This window comes from Triturus cristatus, chromosome 6 (assembly GCF_964204655.1).
Source record: "Triturus cristatus chromosome 6, aTriCri1.1, whole genome shotgun sequence".
Lineage (NCBI taxonomy): Eukaryota > Metazoa > Chordata > Amphibia > Caudata > Salamandridae > Triturus > Triturus cristatus.
In genome coordinates this window covers 1,294,113,909-1,294,134,576 of record NC_140589.1, presented here as the reverse complement: position 1 = coordinate 1,294,134,576, position 20,668 = coordinate 1,294,113,909, and the positions used below count along the sequence as shown (strand labels likewise).

Sequence of the window (20,668 nt, the reverse complement as noted above, 5' to 3'; positions counted from 1 at the left end):
CTCTCAGCTAGGCTCTGGTCGGGATACTTCGCACTTCTCACCGCCTTGTCTGGGTGTTGATCGCAGCCTCAGTTACCCCCGCTCGGCAGGAGGGAGATACAGGAAATCCTGTGGGTACGCGTTGTTGTCCGTCCAGCTGTGACAGGAGACCGGGCCTGCAACGCACCGCCGGCGCGTGAGATGAGAAAGTGTCCCTGTTCGGGCGCCATTTATGTGGTAAATAATTTAATTACCGGAACTTAATTTGATGCGGAAAATCTATAACAATAGCTCAGTAAAATAAGAGGCAGAATCCGTGGTATTAGAGGTTCGGAACGGGCTTTATTCCATAATCAATTTAAATCGATGAGCTCCATATTCCATCACCACGAAGGTTCAGGAAGTGAAGACCGTACTTTATTGATAAGTAATCATTTTTATACAATAGGCATTACAGTGAAGCAAATGCAGGAGGCGTAACAATTGATAGTAAAGATAAAACATACATGCGTAGCAAAAGTGGGTGTAACTGGGCGTAACTAAAGAACGTCATCAGGTATGATGTCATAATAGGGTGGTTCCATGAAAGAATTTCGCAATGTCAGCGGAAATACTTGGCAGAAATGCGCGCGCAGCAGCATGACGTGTGATTGACGTGCAACTAGGGGGTGAAGGGGACTTGACATTTAGCTCTACATGTGGCGACAGAAGTCTGGAGGGTCAAGTCAACCTAATCCCAAATCATATCTAACATCCTATGTTTAAAGAACTATGTTATCCAAAAGAGAGGTCTCTTAGAGTAGAATCTTATTCTATACTGACTATACTGACTGTTAATGCGTGTACAAGCGTCTAAGTGTCTACACTAGATGCGAGGGCCGAAATCTTTCATAGTAACAGGGCTATGAATTACTTGCATAAAGACAGAGAAGCCGGGCCTTTTGCTCGGTAGCTGAAAGAATGTTTACTTAAACTACTAGACAGGAATGCATTGGATAGGGAGCGGAGCAGATAATCACAAGGTGAAATACAGTTTTTGGCAGGCAACAGGCTGATGTCAGGCACCGTTAGCTGCGCAGAGAGTAGGACAAAGTTCATGGATACAGATGCGAGCTCAAACTGAAGCTTTCAGAGGCAGAAGGCAGGAAAAGCTTGATGGCAGAATCAGGGCCTACTTGCCTGGACTGTAAAATGGCATAAGTGAACCATATAAAGGCGGTGGCCTTTCATACTTAGGAATGGAGTATCCAGCCCATTCATGGCGGATCTGAAAGAGGACATGTTGGCGGTGGACGCACATGTGTTTGCGTCTTCATAACTGGAACTGGAGGGAACATACATGTACTTGTGATTTATACATGAAACCGTTGGGGTCCAAGATAGGGGACATAACTGACCAGAAAAATCCATATTTCCACACTACTGAAATCACATGAATATACACAAATAGGAAACCCATGGTGAGTACATACCCTCACACACCTGCAGTGTAGCAAGGTTGTCAGCTGTGTAGAGGCATGTAGATATGCATGAAAAATGAACCCTTGGACCCATGAAAGCACATTGTGCATGCATGACAGCACAACAAGACAGAGTGCGATGGTGTACTGTGTGAAAGACAAACTGGTAGATCAAATCAAATACATGACCAAATCCACATCACCTTCCCAGGAGCTGTTGGCTGAGTGGTGGCCACAGGGAATGCAGGCATGCTGGGGACTTTGGCCAATCTGCACAGTAGTGGTGTTAATACTGGAAACAAAAATCAGTGTAGCCATCATGTAAGAGTTAGAAAATCACAAGGGCAGCTGAGGCTTTACCTCAACTTACCTGTACAGGCATGGCAGCCAAGCCAGCTGTGTAAATGTGTTGCAAAGTGTGTCATGACAGGAAAAGTCATTCTTTTGACACAGTGGTCGTGTGAACAATGTTGAGATACTGACATCTGAAAGGCAACAGCAGTGGAATTAGGCCTCAAGGACTCTGAGTAATATATGTCCTATGCATCAATGTACAACTGAAAGTGAATGAGAATAAACTCTGTATGTCAGTCAGATAACTCATGTCAACATCGAACAATGATCACCATTAACACATCTGTATTTCATTGCAGAGGGAGAAACAACACCTTCGGTCCAGTTCCTGTCCCAGGTGAGAAACCTGATAAGGATGACAGCCTATCAACCCTGGACCAATACACCCTCTGGGAAATCCTGGCCTCCTTGGATTCACCCTCTGCTTTTTGGAAAGGGCCCAACCGCATTGCAGGGTCTCTAGAGGATCCGTCTACACCCAGAGATACCCCATCTGCCAGCACAAGTCCATGCCGAACTTTGAGAACCCCCAAGTTGAATTCCAACACCATGTGGTAGGAATTCAGCGGCAGCTGGTAGATAAGGTGCGGGTGGGGATGGAGACCATGGTGGGCACCATCGAGGGAGTCTGCAGGTTCCTCAGTCCTAATAAGGACACATTTGAGGCAATAAGAGGCACCTACACTCTGCTCCATGGATTGGACATCGCTGAGTGACATCACTGGTGTAATGAGGCAGAGGCATGAACAATTGCCCTGTCAAAGCTGCTTCAGTGAGGTAGTCAACCAGTTGGGGTGATACGCAACATCCTCAAATCGATGGAGCGGAAGTAGGACTACTACATAGCAACAATGGTTGCCTTACACCGCAACGTTGTCACCCTGTTGCCATGTCATCAGGGCCTTTTCAGTGCTGTGCTGCCTTCCTTGTTGGCACAGCCGAATGCTGCTGGGGACAGGGGACCCACATTTTCTGCCACCGATGTGTGTGTGTGCCTCTGTCACCTCCTGCACCAACAATACACCCCTCAGGGGAGACAGCAAACACATCAGAGGATGAAGATGTGGACTTCTATATTTTCCACCAAAGAGCTGCTTAGTAACATTTGTTTGTGCCACTTGGCCAGTTTCTCATAGGACCTGTGTTTATGATCATGCCAGTGCACTTGTCAACTGGTACTGTCCCCTATTTGCTTTTCCACCTGTGGATCTTGCCCATTTGTGCACTGTCAATGTGGCTTACATTCCCTAATGACAATTTGGACCCCCTCCTCACTGGAAGATTCTTCTCCTCAACATGTCCCATGACATATATCCCTCATTGACTCTGTCTAGACATCCTATGGCTCTCTAACAAAGATGGGGTTGTTGCTATAAGGACTGCCACTTTCTCATTGCTCCTTGAAACACTTGTGAATGAAAACACTACCTGGAACCAGCTTGCTGTATGTCTGTGAAAGGTAGAATGAATAGACCATGGTGGATGTGGAGATACCAAATACATTTTTCAGCATCTCTTGGTAACTCTACGACTGTCCTTATCAAATGCTCAAGTCTGACAAGTGCAAGCATCATGCACCTCCCCGCCATGGCAATGTGGGGGCAATCCCTTCAACTATTGACCATCATGATGTGACACAAAGCATAGGCACCTTGAGTGCCAAACAGTAAAATGGGCCAACTAATCAGACAATAGCTGAACTGTAATAATTGTGCCTGTGGCGCATGTGAGCCACCAACACATGCTCACACATCTGCAGATACCTTGCTCAGGTATCATGACAATGTCATCATGCACAAATGTAAGCCTCAATGCTCAAACAGAAGTTTACATATGAATGTCATCATAAAGCATCCACTGAGAATAGGCCATTATTAATGTCCAGACTCATCATATCTCAGTCACTGAAGGCTGTAGAAGTTCAGTGCTGCACCTTGGATGTCAGTAAGGATGAGCTGCAATGCAAAGTTGTCAATGATCACATCTAGCGGCTGACCTACCTCTCATTCTGCCGATACAGGAGTGGTGTTCCCGCGGTGTGTGAGTATTTAAGTGGGACTATCGATCCTAGGGGACTGGAAACAGCAGCAGGTATTGGGGATAGGTGAATCCCATGATGGGCACCATATTAGGTGTGACAGGACACCCGGTGAGCCAGTGTTGGCAATATGAACTGGCAGAGTGATTTATCCTGTTTCAATGAATCCCTTGTGGGTGCCCACAGTAAGGAGGTATGTGTGTAAGTTGTGCACCACTCCTTTAGTTATTTTCATTGCACATTCTTTATGATCTACTCACACTTATTTACACATTTCAACACCACACCTCACTCTTCACATCGGCAAAAAGGAAAGAATTTCGGCAAAGAGCCCCCTTGCTTGGCCCGTTGGGCATTGCAGCGCTGAACCAACAAGGAGCTGTCCGATGATGAAGCATGACACCCCTTGGGGTGTATGAGGGTCCTTGCTCCTAAGTAGACTCCTCGCCTCCTGGTAGACTTTGACTCCTCTACAGGAACTGCATACCTATTTTTGACAAGTTATCTGCAGGGGCACGTATGCTGTACCTCTTCTAGACTCGGTCCCTCCTTTTTCATTTAGTTGTTGCATATAGCCTTGGTGCTATCTGGTGTATAAGTTAGACTATGGACTACTCATGAGCCGGTAGTAGGTGATGACCTCATCTTCTTTGAGCTCAATGATGGAAGTCCACAGACGATAAACCTGCTCCTTTCTTCTGCACTGCCTCCTTCCAACTCCCAATTTCAAAATTAACACCTCCATGGTGTAGTTAAGCTTGACAAACTGTTTTGTGTGCATTGTCATCATATACCACACACAATATGTAATTTCCTGCATCTGAGTTACCCACAGGCAGGAATTTTGACCCATGTCAGACTCAGCACACCACGCGCCAACACTTTCGGAAAACCTCATAAATATCACAGCGTCAGTTTTGGGGTGGAGTTTAGGTGGGAACGCCTACCTTGCATTTATTATTTTCTGCATTGCGCAGCGGGGTCTGGCACTGGTATATTCCAACGCAGGCCTAGAAAAATGAACACATTTGGCCACATGCATCTATTTGTATATAGGAAGTGCTTCAAAATATTTGATTCAACGGTGACACAGGCCACTTGTAAATGAGGCCCAAGGCCCGAATTCTTTATGACTTCTAAAGCTTTATAATTAATATTTACTAAATATATATACACTCCCCACTTGTCTGCAATATACCATTGTGTATCCTTCTCACACTTCACCCATGCAAATAACTCATCGTAAATACATCCTCCAAGCTCACACACAAACACACCTTAAACACAGTCAATACACATACAAAAATATATAAATCAGACACCACACACACTCTCTCACCCCCCAAAACACACACAAATACAAACGCATGCACATAACCCATCCTACAACCACAGAGCACATAATTCACACTCCCTGTTTAAACACAGCAACACCCAATACATGCCTAACCGTCTTTCTCAAAAGCACAGTCATGCAATTACCACAGGTGTTCGCTCAACCATCACAATCACCTAATATTAGAAAGACTACCCCTTCACCATCCCACACAGGAAACACTTAAAACCTAAACATCAAAAATAAACAGGGGTGTGCAGAAACACACGCTTGCTCTCTCTTTCAAAAACATCAACTTCAGACGCCAAAGCCACTAGATAGACACCTTCGACAGACATACATGCAGCTCATGTGCATCTACCATACACAACAACACACAGACACACAATCCTTCAAGGTTGGTCATCTGCATAAATACAGAATGGTGGTTTAGCTTACCTCACTGACATCGAAGCAACAGAAAAATAAGAGACAGTGGGTGAAAACTGAGAAATAATACACATTCCAAAAAGACTACAACTGCAAAGCAAAGAAAAATGAGGAGCTATTTTAAGAGCGCTGCATGTCTCAATGAAATAATTTAATATGCTAGAATAATTTGTACATGATTAATGACATGGCAGTTGACCAGTGGATTTATTTAAAGTTGAATTCAGAAGTAATGCAGTGAAATCTAAATGTTTTATTAAAAACTGAATTACATAGCGTCTACATCAACTGGAATCTGGTTTAATTTTGTGAGAAGTTACAATACAGCTCATAGCATCAATATTGGTTACCTAAAATGATTAAATATTAATTTCACCATTAATTATAACTGTCTTAGCTGCCTACAAGATGAATAAAGCTCTTTGTGTGGATATTTTGCTTGTCGGTTTCCTCCTATGGGAAATGGCATTTTAGCTAATGTGCTCATTCATATTAACAAATGCTAAGAGAAGATTCCACACTCTTTGAGTTCAGCTCTTGTCATCCACAAACAGGGCATTGCCAATTGAATACTTTTCCTTGTCAAATCTTTAGATTGCAAGGATGAGTCAAATACAGTAAAAACCTATGCAAGACCTTAAATTCTAGCAAAAATAGTTAGGTCCACCCTAGTCCTAATGGCATAAACATCTCACCTCTTACCAGGAAGCCCAGCTTGCCAGTTTCTCATGAGGCAGATACTATGCTGGTTGGTGATGATCCTTTTCATCTCCCTCAGATGTCTTTCTTTTGTTTTTACTTAACTTTTTTTGAATAACTATGGATGTGCTGTGAAGAGAATCTTCTGCAGTCATCTTATTCACTCTTGGTTCATTGTCCTCTGTTTATCAGACTGGGCCTAGTGATGAAGGATAAAATCTTGGATGTCTGGTATTCCAAACAAATTCTTACAGTGACAGACAAAGACTAGAGACGATCAGCCCCAAGCTCAAATCTGCATTTGGACTCAGCTCAATTGACATTATGGCAGAATAACATTTAGTCACCTGTGATTAGACCTTGTTTTGAAGACTTTTGGGCAGGAATATCACCTACTTTAGTGGCTAAATTGATCCTGCACAGAATGCTTGGAGCATAACCCTACTTATGAGTGGTGTTGCTACTGTTGAAAATCTTTACAAATTTACCTTTCATCTTTAGTTATTGAAGTATGCCCCATGTTCCATAATTTACTCCTTTTAGAGCACAGAGAAAAGAAACTCCTGACATGTAGAGTCTCAGTCTTTGGTCCTGGCTCCATAATACATGATAAATCAAATCGTATATTTACTGTTGTCATTTTTTTTTTTACATCTTTCCAGCTAAAGTTCCTACCATAATGTATACAACACAATAAGCAGGAACCGCAATCTGGTACCATGTTCACATCTCTATTACAGATTTGTGCTCTCTAGTACCTGTTCCACTTTGATTTGTTCTTTGTCGCTTGATTGCTAGAGTCGCCACTGAGGTATGTAGCCTTCGATATCAGACTTCGGTGCAAGCATGCAGTACATAATTAACTCATGTAATTTCTAATCTACTTAAAACATACGGAAACTTGTGCAGAGGGGTGTTGTGAGTAAGAAACGTTTAGGGGGTGTCCAGAGGATTACAGCGCAGGTAGCCCTTCAGCAGGCCAGAGGGGGAACCCCCTATAGCTCTTTTCTATTCTTGCAATTGTCAGTTCCTTTGCATTTGGGCAATCCTAGTGTGGTGCTTACTCCTTCTCTCCTCGGTTCGTTGGTCTGCCTGAGGTGGAGGGAGCCATCATGTTCCGAGCCTCCTCAGTGATTCCTTTACCTCACCCCTTCCTCTTCACTGTTTTCGCTCTCCGGCCTTTCCCAAGACCTCAACGCCTCCTTCCACTATTCCTCTACCAGGCACTTCCTCATACCTTTGGCCTCCTCCCAACTTAGCACTCTGCCCTCGGCTCCGGCCCATGCAATTACATCCCTGCTCCAGTTTTTGATCCGGGACCCCCGCGCTGACTTCCATTCCATCGCTATTCTGGGCTTGTCCAGCCCTAATGCTAAGTCTATCAATCTGTTCCTAACCTTGCGCTTTTGTGGTTGGGGGGAAAAGGCCTAGCAGGCGCACCTGCACTGTATGAACGAGCACCCTTCCCAGAGCGCTTTTGATCTTGGCCAACACGGCCTCCCAGTACGGGCGTATGCCCTGGCATTCCCAGGTAATATGCCTGAAATACTCATCGGGTTGCTTGCACTTGGGTCACTGTTGCACTTCCTCCCTTAAGTCACATTAGGGGGATAAGGCGTCATATAAGACATGTGGATGTAGTTAAATTGGATATACTTTAGGTGTATGTCTCAGGAAATCTTTTTGGGGGACTGCAGTGTCTTGTGCCGCTCTGCCTTTCGTGAGCTTTCTGCCCACCAGTTTTTCCCACTTTGCCCGTAACTCGCTCAGGGGGCCGAGGGATGCTGTCATGAGGGTGGCATAAAACCATTCACCTGGTGTCCAGCTGTCCCGAGGGTAAATAAGGTCTGCAACACTGGATGCATATCCAGCTCCTACCTCCCTTTTCCCCACAATTGCGCAAAGGTGTGGGTCAAGGCTTCGCACTGTAAAAACTGCCCCATGTGGAGTCCACAGCTGTCTGCTAACTCCTCAAATGGGACTAGAGTTTTCTCAAGATAACAATCTCCTACATTATCCAGCCCCACCTCAGAGCAACAAGCCAGCTGCTTGTGTGTGAATACTGTCTGAGGGTCGCTGTGGGGCAAGTTCACCAAGGGTAACATAGGTGTGTATTTTGGGGCTTGTTTTGACGTGTTCTGACACCTTTTCCAGGCCTGCAAGGCCTAGCATTGTAGTAATGAGCAATATGGTGTGGTTAAAACTATCAGCTTTGCCGTCAGTAAGTTAGGATGAGTCTGTGAGCCCATCAGACATGTGCCTTCCTCATTCACAACTTCTATCCATTGTGCTAGCCATTGTAATTGAGCAGCCAACATGTAAAATTCAAAGTTCGGTAACCCCAGCCCCCGTCTGCCATGGGACATTGCAAAGTCCTTAGTGGTACCCTCGGGAGTCCATCCCCCCACACCAGGTCTCGCAGCAGGGTGTTCAAAAAGCAAAACCAACTGCTCAGCATCAGGATTGGGAGATTGGCAAAGTAGTACAACAGCTGGGGCAGCATGACCATTTTGGATAGTGAGATCCTGGCCATGATAGGCACCTGTAATGTGCACCAAAAGTGCACACAGGTACAGAGAAAATGCAGCGCCCTGTTCAGGTTTCTTTCTTTCAGATCCTCCAGGCAGTGAAAGAAGTGTATGCCCAGGTATTTGAATGAACTCTAGGCCCAAAGTACGTCAGTCATTAAGGCCTCAGGTATGGGCAATGGGCCTGCCACAGGGAGCAAATACGTCTTGGCCCTGTTGACTCGAAGGCCGGACAGCCGCACAAAGCCTTCCAGTGTCTGCACAGCTGTGGAGTTACCCGTTACTGCTTCATCCAAGTATATCATTAGGTAGTCCACGTATAGGGATATGCAATGTTGTCGTCCCTCTAAGTATAGTCCTATCACATCCCCCCCAAGTGGATCCTCTCAGCTAAGGACTCTATCGCTAAGGCAAATGGGAGGGGAGAGAAAAGGCATCCTTGTTGGGTCCCCCAGGAAATCTTATATTGTTTGGAAATTGTTTTGCCCGTTTTAACTCTCGCTGTAGGTGAGGCATAAAGGAGCCACACCCACTTCACCCAGTCCTCCCCAAGGCACATATGCAGCACTACTTCAAACAAGTACTCATATCAAATGCTTTTTCTAAGTCAATAGACAACACCGCTGCCTTCTGTTTAGTTGGTGCTTCTGCATGGTGAAGAATGGAGTACAGTCTATGTAGGTCACAAGAGGTGTTGCGAGATGGGATAAAACCATTCTGTTCGGGGTGGGTGTATTAGGGATCGCATATGAGGGAGTAACTTACCTGCCAAAACCTTGCTTAAGATTTTAAAATCTAAACTAAGCATGGAGAGAGGTCTAAAATCTCCACCCCAACACCGGCCTCCTTGATTTTAGGGAGAAGGATCCCAAGCAAACTTTGGGTGGAGGCAGATAGGATCCATTGAACTCAGCATACACTTTAGCTAATTGTGGTGCTACCGTATTGGCAAAGCTTTGATAAAATTCCACTGGGAGGCCATCTAGCCCCGGCGTTTTATCTGGCGCCAAGGCCAAAATGGCCGCTTTGATTTCCTGCATGTTTATCGTTTCTCCCAACTCCTCTTTCTCTGAGGGGTCTACAGAACGGAGCGACAGGGGTCTAAGAAGTCTCTAATAACAGATGGGTGGGCCATTACTGGTGCTGCATAGAGTTTTTCGTAGTATGCTTGGAAGGAGTCGTTTATCACGTCAGGGTCATATATTATATCACCAGCAAAGACCTGAGTAGAGTAATAGGGGAGCTCCATCATTCTGGCTTAATTAACCTAGCAAGCAGCCTACTGGCTTTCCCTCCCTCTTTCTTCACTTTGTCCCAGTATTACCTATGACTGTAACATCGCAGTTGGCCCAGCGCTTCGTTGTAGCTCCCCGTGTGTCTTGTAAAGTTAAGAGGGAAGTAGGGTCCATTCCCTGCGCGCTATTTAAGCTACGTAGCTTTCCTTCTAGGTCTAGGATTTCCTGACGTAGCTCCCTGTGTGCCCCTATCGCTTGCCCCATACAGCAGTGACCCCTTACTACCACCTTGAATGCCTCCCACTTCACTAGAGCAGAGGAAGCTGTTTGGGCATTAATGTAAAAGCATGTTTCTGTGAGCTTGTGTAGCGAGGTTCTGAAGGGAGCATCTTTCAGCATCGCCAGGTTTAGTCTCCATGAGTGGATTGGGGTTCGCCTCCCCGAAAGTTGCTGTGTCATGAGCAGCGGGCTGTGGTATGACAATGTACGCCCAAGATATTCAGTATGTATGACAGAGATGTTAAAGGTCCGTGTACAGATAAAGGTGTCAAGTCTGGTGTATACTTGGTGGACTGGCGAGAAAAAAAAGTACTCCCTGTCTCCGCTATGTTGCATTCTCCAAGTGTCTTCAAGGCCCCAGTGGGATATCTAATCATGGAACCTTGCTGACGTGCCTGCGATCCCAGTAGCGGGGGTGCGAACAGTCGGTCGTGAGGGGTGCAACACAGTTAAAGTCACGCACCAGAATTGCGAGCCCATTTCGGCAGGTAGCAATTGTAGCAGAAAGGGACTCAAGGAAACCAACCTGGTCGTGGTTGGGTCCATAAATGTTATCTAGCATTATTTCCTGACCCACCAATCTCACGGTTATCAGGACAACCCGCCCCTCTACATGAGTTACCGTATGTATAGGAGCAAAGGGGACCCCAGGTTTAATCCAAATCAGCACCCCTCTGGCGAATGCAGAGGAGGCGGTGGCAAAGACCTGTCCTTCATCGCAATTTTCCAGCTTCCTCTTTATTTAAATGGGTCGCTTAAAGAAAGGCAATAGGTATGTCCCTGCATCTCAGATATGAGGAAACATTTTGGTGCTTAGCCATGGATCGCATCCCTCTTATGTTCCACGTTAGGAACCGTATGGCGTTATGTGGGTGTATCATTGCTGTAGGGTTTCTCACAGTATACATCTTGGGGGGTCTCCCTTCTACCTGCTTCCCCATTCGTATGTAACCACCCACCTCTGCAAACTATTAGACATAAATATAAACCGGCAATTAGACCCGCAAGTTGGTCAACTCTACAACCCCAGGGTAGCCCGACCGTGGTCAGCCACCCAAACTGTAAATGGAACATTGTGTACTAGATGAGGCCCAAACCTAGTAAGGCTCTCAGTGGGGTATGGCAAGGTAATGGTATAGTTCAAGACACCCAAATCATACTTGGCGCTCTGGCCCAGTTCTGTTTAGGCCAGCCTTGCACCTAGGTTAACCACTGGTAGTTCCTTCAAATGATCTCGTCAGCCATCTTCGGGGTCACCACCGGCAATTTTACACTGTCACTACGGGAGGCTTCTGAGTCAATCTCCTCAGTTTCCCTTGAGGAGCGAGACCCAGCCTCTGAGGGGGATCTCCTGCTCTACATGAGTGCCGCCAAAGCCCGCAGCGCCTCCGCTCTTTCCTGTTCAGTTTGTGATGAGGTCAGCTTCTTTAACGTACCCGGTTGGGAGCGCCTTTTAGACCGTTTCCTGAGCTCCATGTTCTTCCCTGGTTCAGCCCCTGATCTTGCCGGCCGGGGGCCCCAGTTTTATAGACTTCCATCCTCTCCCATCCGTCCTTGGGAGTTTCACAAAAATGAGTTTTCCCATCAGTGATAACAAGCAATCAGGCAGGAAACATCAGCCAGTACTGCAGGCTCTCGTCTCTCAATTCCCTCTTGACCTCCAGGAAGGAGACCCCTTTCCTCTGTACTTCCAGGGTGTAATCAGGGAAGATGGAGATTTTGCTATTGTCTATGGTGTATGGCCCATCAGCACAAGCTTTTTGCAATAGGGTGTCTCTGTCTTTGAAATGGAGGAGCTGAGCCAAAACCGGCTGCAGAGGTCTTCCAGGGATCAGCAGCCTGACCGGCACTCTATGGGCTCTCTCGAGGGTGAAAAGAGTTGATCGGCCTTCAGGCGCCACCACATTTCCGAGCCAGTGTTCCAGGAAGGTCACCATGTCCCTACCCTCCGCACCCTCCGGCAGGCCTAGGACCCAGATAATGTTCCTCCTATTGCGCCCCTCTGCATCCTCAGGTCTCCGCTCTAGTGTACTCACTGTGTCCATGAGGGCCCCCATCTGTGCCTCTTGTGATCTCTGTGCTGGGAGTATGTCTGCAATGTTGGACTCTGTTTCCTTCACCCTCCCAGAGAGTTTCTTGTGCTCCTCCCATAGGAGGCCAAGTCCCACCGTCATGGTACTGATGTCTTGGTACAATGTGGACTTCGTATCAGCGATAGCCTCCAGTATTTTGCTCAGCTGCTGCTGCACAGGGTCTTCAGGTGCCATCTGCAGTTGTTCTTGCATGCTACCGTCCTGGTCAAGCACGGCCCCAGCTTGACGATCTTTGGGTTTGCCCATTACGCTAGTGGGCCCCCCCATCATAAAACTCACGCAGAGATGGGTGCACTGCTGTGGCATCCCTCTTTAGCACTGCGGGAGACCCCAGGCTCGCCTCCTAGCCCAGGGATATTCGGTGCCATTCGTGCCCTTCTGGTGTGTGGCTTACACTCCGCGCTTATTGTGGGCGACTTCCTTTCCCGCTGCTTCCGTTATCAGACTAGGTCTGGCCCTAGTCCACCCTTGTAATCCTTGTTAAAGTAGCTGCCTAATCCTCTCGTGTTGTGCTCCTCCAATGGTCACTGTTGGGCTTTCATGCTCCCAGAGGGGCGGGTGCTCCATCACTTCTCTTGCACTGAGCTGCCGTCCTAATACAGGACCAAGCCCTGGGTCTCCCCGCCCAGCACTGAGGCCAGCAAGGCCCCCCGGCACATCCCTGTGAATAGGAAGGCCTCCTACGCAGGCAATTGCTCTTGGAGCACGATCACCGCCATTAGGCCCTTGGTACCACACGATCCCCGACAAGGCCCCGGCTTGCTTCCCTGGCTCAAGCTAGGGCCCAATCACGCACTTCTGTAGTAAGATCCCTGCGGGACGCCTGGGTGTACACTCCGCTATCTGCGCCAGCACCAAGCTCTCCGGCCCATACTCTTGGTCCAGATCATGCACCATGCTTCAGTTCTGTGTCTCTTCAGGGCCTTAAGTGCGTAAGCACTTACTTCTTTGGGACTTCGCCACGGGCTCTGCACTCAGGCAGGCAGGCTCCCCAGCTCCTGCCCACTCCCCAGTCCGATCTCCAGCAGCGGTACGCTTGTCTCCAGCACAGGTCTCAGATGCCTCTGGGCCGTTCCACTCCCGTCATGGGTCCTCAAAATCCATCCGCCATCTTGCAAGCCCCCTGTCCGGGCCGCGGTTCGTGCCTCAGCTCTGCTGAGGTGCTCCAGTCTTGCAGGATTACTGGGACCAGCCCCTCTGCTTCCGTGACCGCATGGTCCCCTTTCTGTGTTCTCTTAGGCAGCGGCTGCTGTAAATTCTAGCGGATAATCGTTGGGCCGGCATGGAGCTCCGAGCTCACGCATCCACTATCGTAGACGTCCAAGCCACATCCCTACTGTTGTCATTTTTTTATCGTAATCTGTGATTATTTCCTTTCCTGACAACTTCAGATATTTGTCTTGCCTTCTGGTAATTCCCTCTTGGGTATACTTTCTTGATGTAGCCGGATGCCATAGCTCTCCCAAAATACTCCATATGCAAGCATTCTGGTGTTGTAAGTTGGCAATTAGACCATTAACAATGTGCTTTCTGGTGTACCAAAGTTTTGCCTCCTCTTAGCATGCACACATACATAGTCTAGTCTTTATGTGTGTTCTAATAATGGAGGCAACAATTCATGAATCTTAATTAAGAATAGAGAAGACTCTGGTGAACCCTTAGCACCCTCCTAGTCTTCAAACAAGATTTAGGTATTCAGTCGATTATCCCCCAAGTACTTTACAAACTAATAATGTACTGGATGAGGATCTGGTTAGCAGCAAAGTTGGAACATTACAGGGTGGGTCTTAGAAGTATCTTGGATAGACAAAGGGGAGGGGTGACTTTACTCAGGCTAAAATATGTGAAGCAGGGTCTAGATTTATTTGGCCCGACAGATTACTGGACTGGACAGACCCAACTGTGATTTCATCCTCCTCTGTTAAAAAGCTGAAGTCCCTTTATTGGGAGAGTGAGGAGATGAAGCTGAACCAACAACTAAACCAGGGACCCCTAACCAAAAGGCTTCTAGAGATAAAGCCATTTTCCATTTTTGAGTCGCAAATGGATGAGATTGATCCCACTTTTACTAAAGCCCTTTATATAAGGTTCAGGTTGGGAGTCCTCCCAATTGCTAATTTTACTGTCAATTTGAAGGACCCCCTGCCGGGGTAGTAAACTTTGACCAGCTTGTAGAGGAAGTGATGAAACAAATGACCCCCTCCTGTGAAATGTACCCTAGGCAGCGCAAGAGCTGGATTGTTCTCCCATGCCGAACCATAGGAATGTGGTAATATAGGGCAGCTTTGAGAATCTGAAGGACAGATACTACTTCTTTCATGGGTTTTTCAATTGCTAAATTTTTAGAGAGTAGCTGACCAATACGGTGTAAGATCATCTCCCATTCTGCCCCTAAAGAACCAGATCAGTTGCAATCAACTGACCTACTGGTATCTGGTCTGACAAGCTCTACTTAAGAGGAATTGTAAATCAAGTTGGAAGGAAGTAGCAATACTCAATGAGGTAATCACTTTTCAAGAATGTCCAGAGCTGAAGGGTAACGCCCCTTGGAAAATAGGCAACTTTTAGTTTTTTATCAAGTGCCTTTTTCTCACAGATTGCATGCATATATTAAGCAATACATTGTTGTTTGCATTTATTTTAATATCTACTGGACTTTTTATACTATACTTGCAATGTGGTTTTATGGATTTTTGAAATATTTGCTGTGCCGATCCATACACAGGTCTATATATTGTACTTTAATAAACAGTTTTTAAATACCTGCCTATGTATTGTATTATTCATTATGTTACTTTATTGTCTTTGACCAAAATAAAGTGCTTAAATTAAATTAAACTATTTTTATTGAATTCATCCATCATTAAAATTAATAGGTAGTCCATTGGTGATGTGTGCTTCAATTCTAAGACAACAAATAACTAAGCACAGGTACCATTAGGGAATGCAGTGTGTTCTGCACATCCACCAAGAGGGCTGGGCCAAATCTCCTTTCCATGAGAAAAATAGGAATAGTACTTTTCTGTCTTTTGGCATTGTGAGTCTTTTTTTTTAAACAGTGGGCCATATTCACAAAGTCAAACCTGGTCACAAACACACATTTATGACCAAATGTATCTATTTTTAACCTGCAAGAAAGTCCAAAAAGGATTCCTGGTGGGTAAAAAAGCACATACAAGTGCCACGAGCTCCCCAATAAGTGTAGAGTTCTCCACACCAGTAATTCCCACTGAAAGGCTGAGTATATGAGTGTTAATAGGTGTGGTTAGCCTAGAATTTAGTGAACACCCATGCATGTTTGTGGCATTCACAAACTCTCCTCATTCTCCTCTCTACCATGAAAATGGTTGGACTTTATTTCCAGCCAGGGCTAACATATATTCTGTTTCCAGGGTGGGAAGATAAGTGCATCAACCATATATTTGTTGGGGGTATAGCAGAAGGGTTTCATCCATGTGGAAAAATATTTTTCCCATAGTAAATATAGTGTGTGTTTACACAATGCTATCCCCCTTCTGAGGAGTTCTCCACAATGGTCAGCACAGTCGGAAATAGGATGCTACTGAAATGTCACATGACCTTTCCAGAAGTATGCCTGAAAGCTCACGGCTGGAGAAGCTTTACATGCATACTTCTGTGAATTCTAGAGAGTCAGACTTTCTTTGTGTTGTAGGCCCTGTGAATTCCTGTGCTTCAATTTTGATGGTGCTTTGTCTCTATGTTACCTCCTGGTGGTAATGGTTCCTGGAGAATTCTTGGTGTTATTTTTTTTCTTGGCTGAGGTAACAAACAGTTACATGTTCCCTGTATGGCCAGAGGTTTTTGTTGCTGTTCAAGGATCATCATCCAGTACCTCATTGTCCTTGTGAAGTTATTGCCTTTTAAGTACTACATTGAAGGTTCGGATTCTTTACAACTTGTGATATAATGCCTCATGTTTACCTACTCCCCCTTCACTTCCTTGGGATTTTAGGGCCAGATGTACGATGGTCAAAATTGCGTCTCGCAAATTGCGAATCGCAATTTGCGAGGCGTTATTTTGGATGTACAACAGTGTGTAACACAATGTTAGCAATTCCCAATGGGGTCGCAAATAGAGAGGCTCATGAATACTAATGAGCCTCTCACAATTTGCGACCCCATTGGGAATGGCAAGCCCTCCCAGGTATGGTGGCCTGCTGGGCTCAGCAGACCACCATGTCCGGGACTGCTTTTAAATAACGCGTTTTTTTAATGCAGCTCTTTTTCCTTAAAAGAAAATGGGATGCATTAAAAAAAAAAAAAAGATGAAACATTTTCGTTTAATTTTTTAAGGGCAGGCAGTGGCCCCTGGGACCACTGTCTGCCCTTAAAAAGTATTTTCCCCTGCGTTTGCAAAGGGGAAGGGGTCCCCTGGGGACCCCTTCCCTTTTGCGACCCCATTACCACCCTCTTGAAGAGGGTGGTGATTTGCAAGTGTTTTGCGCCTGCAATTGCGGACACAAAACATTCTTACATAGGGTTGCACTCACTATTAGGAAGGGAACACCCCTTCCTAATAGCGAGTCGCAAAAAATTGCGACTCGCATAATAGGGTTTGTACATTCCCCATGCTGTTTCTGCATGTGCAAACGGGTTCGCAAACCTGTTTGTGCATGCAGAAATGGTCGTACATCAAGCCCATAGTCCTATATGGATTTCAGATTTAGCCTGTGCCACTCTACCAAGGCAAGAAGTACTGTAAACTGATACCCTTCGTGCTGAGTTGTTTTGCTGTAGCATTGTTTATCATAATCTTGCAAATCGCTTTGCAGCTCATTGAGGCTAATTATTCTTGCCCAGTTTGCAATGTATATCGTTGGCTGACGATCTGACCAATAGTTATTTGTAAGCATATCTCCTTCGTAAGAGGTCTGAACTCATGGTCCTTTACATATGGTTCCACCCTTCACATTCCCGAATGTTTGGAGACTATTTAAATACATGTTTGTTTGATATGATTAGTGTTATTGGTTTGGTGTAGTCCTTTATCTTCTTCCTACACTTCTGTTCTGCTGCTGGAGACAGTTGTATAGCCTATAAAAATTCCTTAAGATTTTAGTCTTCATTGCATAAAGGCTTCTCTTCTGCAGAGAGGTTTTTGCACCAGTACTCACACAAGTATCATGAGTAGAAGTGTTGAATTGCTTAGATTACATATTGCTATTCCTCTTTGCAGTGAATCTTACTTTTCCTAATTGTATTTCTGAGTAAATGACATCCCCCTGCTCTATGCAGTCTATATTTTGAACTGTGGGAGTAATGCTTTGATGGTACAAAAAGGACTTCTGGGGGAGGTCAGGTACATATCTCATCCAGACAGCAACATACATTGGCCCAAAGACGATGGCTCACCATCATTCTGTATATGGTCAGATGGTGTTGTACATGTGCAACACCTATACACACTCAACTAAACATAGTTCTTGCCTGAAACAAAGTTTATCTAAACTACTTTAGCCTTGAAGTTGTTCCAGTGTAGGAACTGTGATCAGCCTTAGCCCCTCAGAAAGGTGACCCGGCCTCCACTGTGCGGCTGACCGCGATGCAACGCAACGCAACGCAGCAGTTGCCAAGGACGATTACGCCCAAGCTCTTCCGGGTGCGAGACGCGGAGTACGAAATGACGAAAATGCTGGCGAATTTTCGGCCCGCTGTATCATGGCCCCAAGGTCCCACGGTTTGGTAAAAGGAACGTAGGGGGCCGAGGGTTTGCTGCTGGACTGCCGCTCACGGCTTAACGGCCCTTAGTCGCTGGGATTTATTTGTTTTTTTTGCACTGCCCAACTTGGCTCCGTGGCTACGTGGTGAAGTCTATTTGAGAGCTGGAGTCAGGTGGTTGGTGTGGTGGGCTATCTTTACTCTCCCTCCCTGATCCTTGAAGTAGCCTATATGTCCCTATAACAGCTCCTATAATAGGGCAGGCTCAAGGGGGCCTAAGGAGGCACAAACTGTAGAAGGGCCCAAGGGAAAGGGAGTCCCAAAGTAGACCCGTGCCACTAGCCCTATTTTCCCAGCCCAACAGGCCCTAACCCCATTAGGGGAGGTAATCTGCCTGGCTAACAGCTAAGTACCTTTTCAGTGTTGGGAAGTTGACAAAACAGGACCACTGGAATGCTTGGAGAAAGCTTGGGGATAGCCTGGAAAAGTTTATTGCGCAAAACAGCGAGAGTCTTGTGGAGAGAGGTATACCCGGCATTTGAGAAGGAGACACGGTCAGCCAGCCATTGCACAGTGGAGGTAAGTGTGTCTTGCACCTGTATAGGATACTAGTCCGAAAAGTATCCCTGTTTTCCCTTTGTACTTGGCATAGAAAAATTGCTCACCTGTTTTAAACTCTGAGAAAAGGGTGGAGGAGGTGAAAATTGTGGCATAATACTCCGCCAGAAAGAAAACCTGAGATCCCACAGTCAATATAATCAGTTTATATTATTAAAGTTAAGGGATTCGGAAGGGGCCCCGGAAAGATGGCGCCAAGGAAGACAAAAATCTGCAAGTTACGGAAAAATCCTGACAGTCTTACAAATAAGACTACAGGCAAAAATGCGACTTTAACAGAGAGTATGGGACATACCAAGGAAAGTGCCAAAGAGAAATAAAAGTAATGTCAGAGATACTCAAACAGGAGCGAAAGGAGGGGCGCTAGTCTCCAAATCAATAAAGGACTTTTTAGGTAAGCATTTTAAGAGAATGAAATCCCCGGCAAGTACCCCAGATTTAAGTAAAGAACCGTCAAATGAACAAGAGTCCTTGGGGCATTGCGCCTCGAGCCTGGACATATTATTCTGTCATCAAATAAACTTAAGCCAAATTGATCCCACCTTGGAAACCCAGATTATCTTCTTCACCACTGATTTTCTCCTTGTCCAAATGCGTCAACACGGATTGCGATGGGGTGGCCCCAAACGGTACAAGGAGTGGTCAGAAAAATTATGCTGCTCAGGCTATGTCGTCAATGCCCCCAAGAGCATGGGGCAATCTGTAAATCAAGGAACTGATCCAGTAGAATTATCAGCACTAAACATTGCTTTAGGTATAGATATATCAACCGCTTCTTTGGCCTCAATGCTGGACATAATGCTGATGTTACAGAAAACCCTGCACGGGTTACTAGAAGTGTCTGTGCTAAATAACAATATATTAAAATCCCATGGATCACAGTTCCTGAAAATTGTGGGGGAACTGCAAGAGATTAGGGGTTTAATGCCCTCAGTAGTTAGACTGGTTGTGGACTTGGGCCCGCCAACCCAGAGTTGTGCTAGAGACTCTGAGCAATTGATCGGCCCACATGTGGTCTACATTTCTAGGCATCCAATGTTGGTAACAGATCGAGGGATGAAATGAGGTTTAGGCACTATAAGCTGCAGAGAAAAATAAAAAGAACGGTATTACTAAAGGGGAAGTCTAAGATTGTGAAGAAAAGAAGGGGCTCAAGTGGCCCAAAGGAAATAAGGGATAACGGGGGGATAGAAGATGTAACCCCTCAAGCATGTAGATCCACATTAAGGAGTAGGAGGCTAAGGGGGGATTCGAACACTGCTCCAAGGGTGGTGGATGTGGCAGTGGGGGATAGAAAGGTTCATCTAAAACCAGTGCCAATAAAAAGAAGGGAGATCAAAGTGGCTAAGCAGGGGGAAAACTCCAAGGGGCGAAAGGACAAGTCCAGAAATCTGGGGGAAGCCAAGAGCTCATTAAAAACAACATTTAGGAAGAGGCAGCTCATGGAAGTGGAGTTAGGTGGTGCTATTTCACCAGGGAACACTAGTAGCTTGTGGGAATATTTTAAACCAATGGATACAGAGAAGGGGAGGAAAAAAAGTAAGGAAAGACATCCCCATAAACCGTTCACAGCTGTTATTCTCTTTTTCAAAATGTCCGACCTTGAGGGAAATCAGCACGAAGGATTTGAGACAAATACGGTTCAGCTATAACAACAAAGGAAAATAAATTACCAAGGTATTGGTTTACTCAGGACTGGTAAAAGCAGTCATTATAAATGCTGAAAAAGAGATAGCGAGAGAGGGGATATGAATAATACCAGTTGGGGAAGTGGAGGGGAGGTATCAACAAGACGGGGCTGTCTCAAAATGTCACTCAGGACTGGGGAAAATGTAGATAAGGTTGATAAAAGGGGAAGGAAGGTAAAGAGAGAATATGGAAATAGCTGTTGAGAACCATGAGATTAACAAACCCTGGGGCGATTGGTCCCCTGACGGTAGT

The 20,668-nt window shown here is 45.8% G+C and overlaps 1 protein-coding gene across 1 annotated transcript in view; it reads left to right on the top strand.

Annotated features, from left to right (window-relative positions):
* The window catches only part of LOC146821294 (uncharacterized), a 72,564-nt gene extending 70,213 nt beyond the window's left edge, over positions 1 to 2,351 (top strand). The window contains exon 4 of the mRNA XM_085609828.1: positions 2,093 to 2,351. Coding sequence (XP_085465954.1) covers positions 2,093 to 2,351 — 259 coding nt within the window. The remainder of the gene's footprint in view (positions 1 to 2,092) is intronic.
* Positions 2,352 to 20,668: the final 18,317 nt, after the last annotated feature.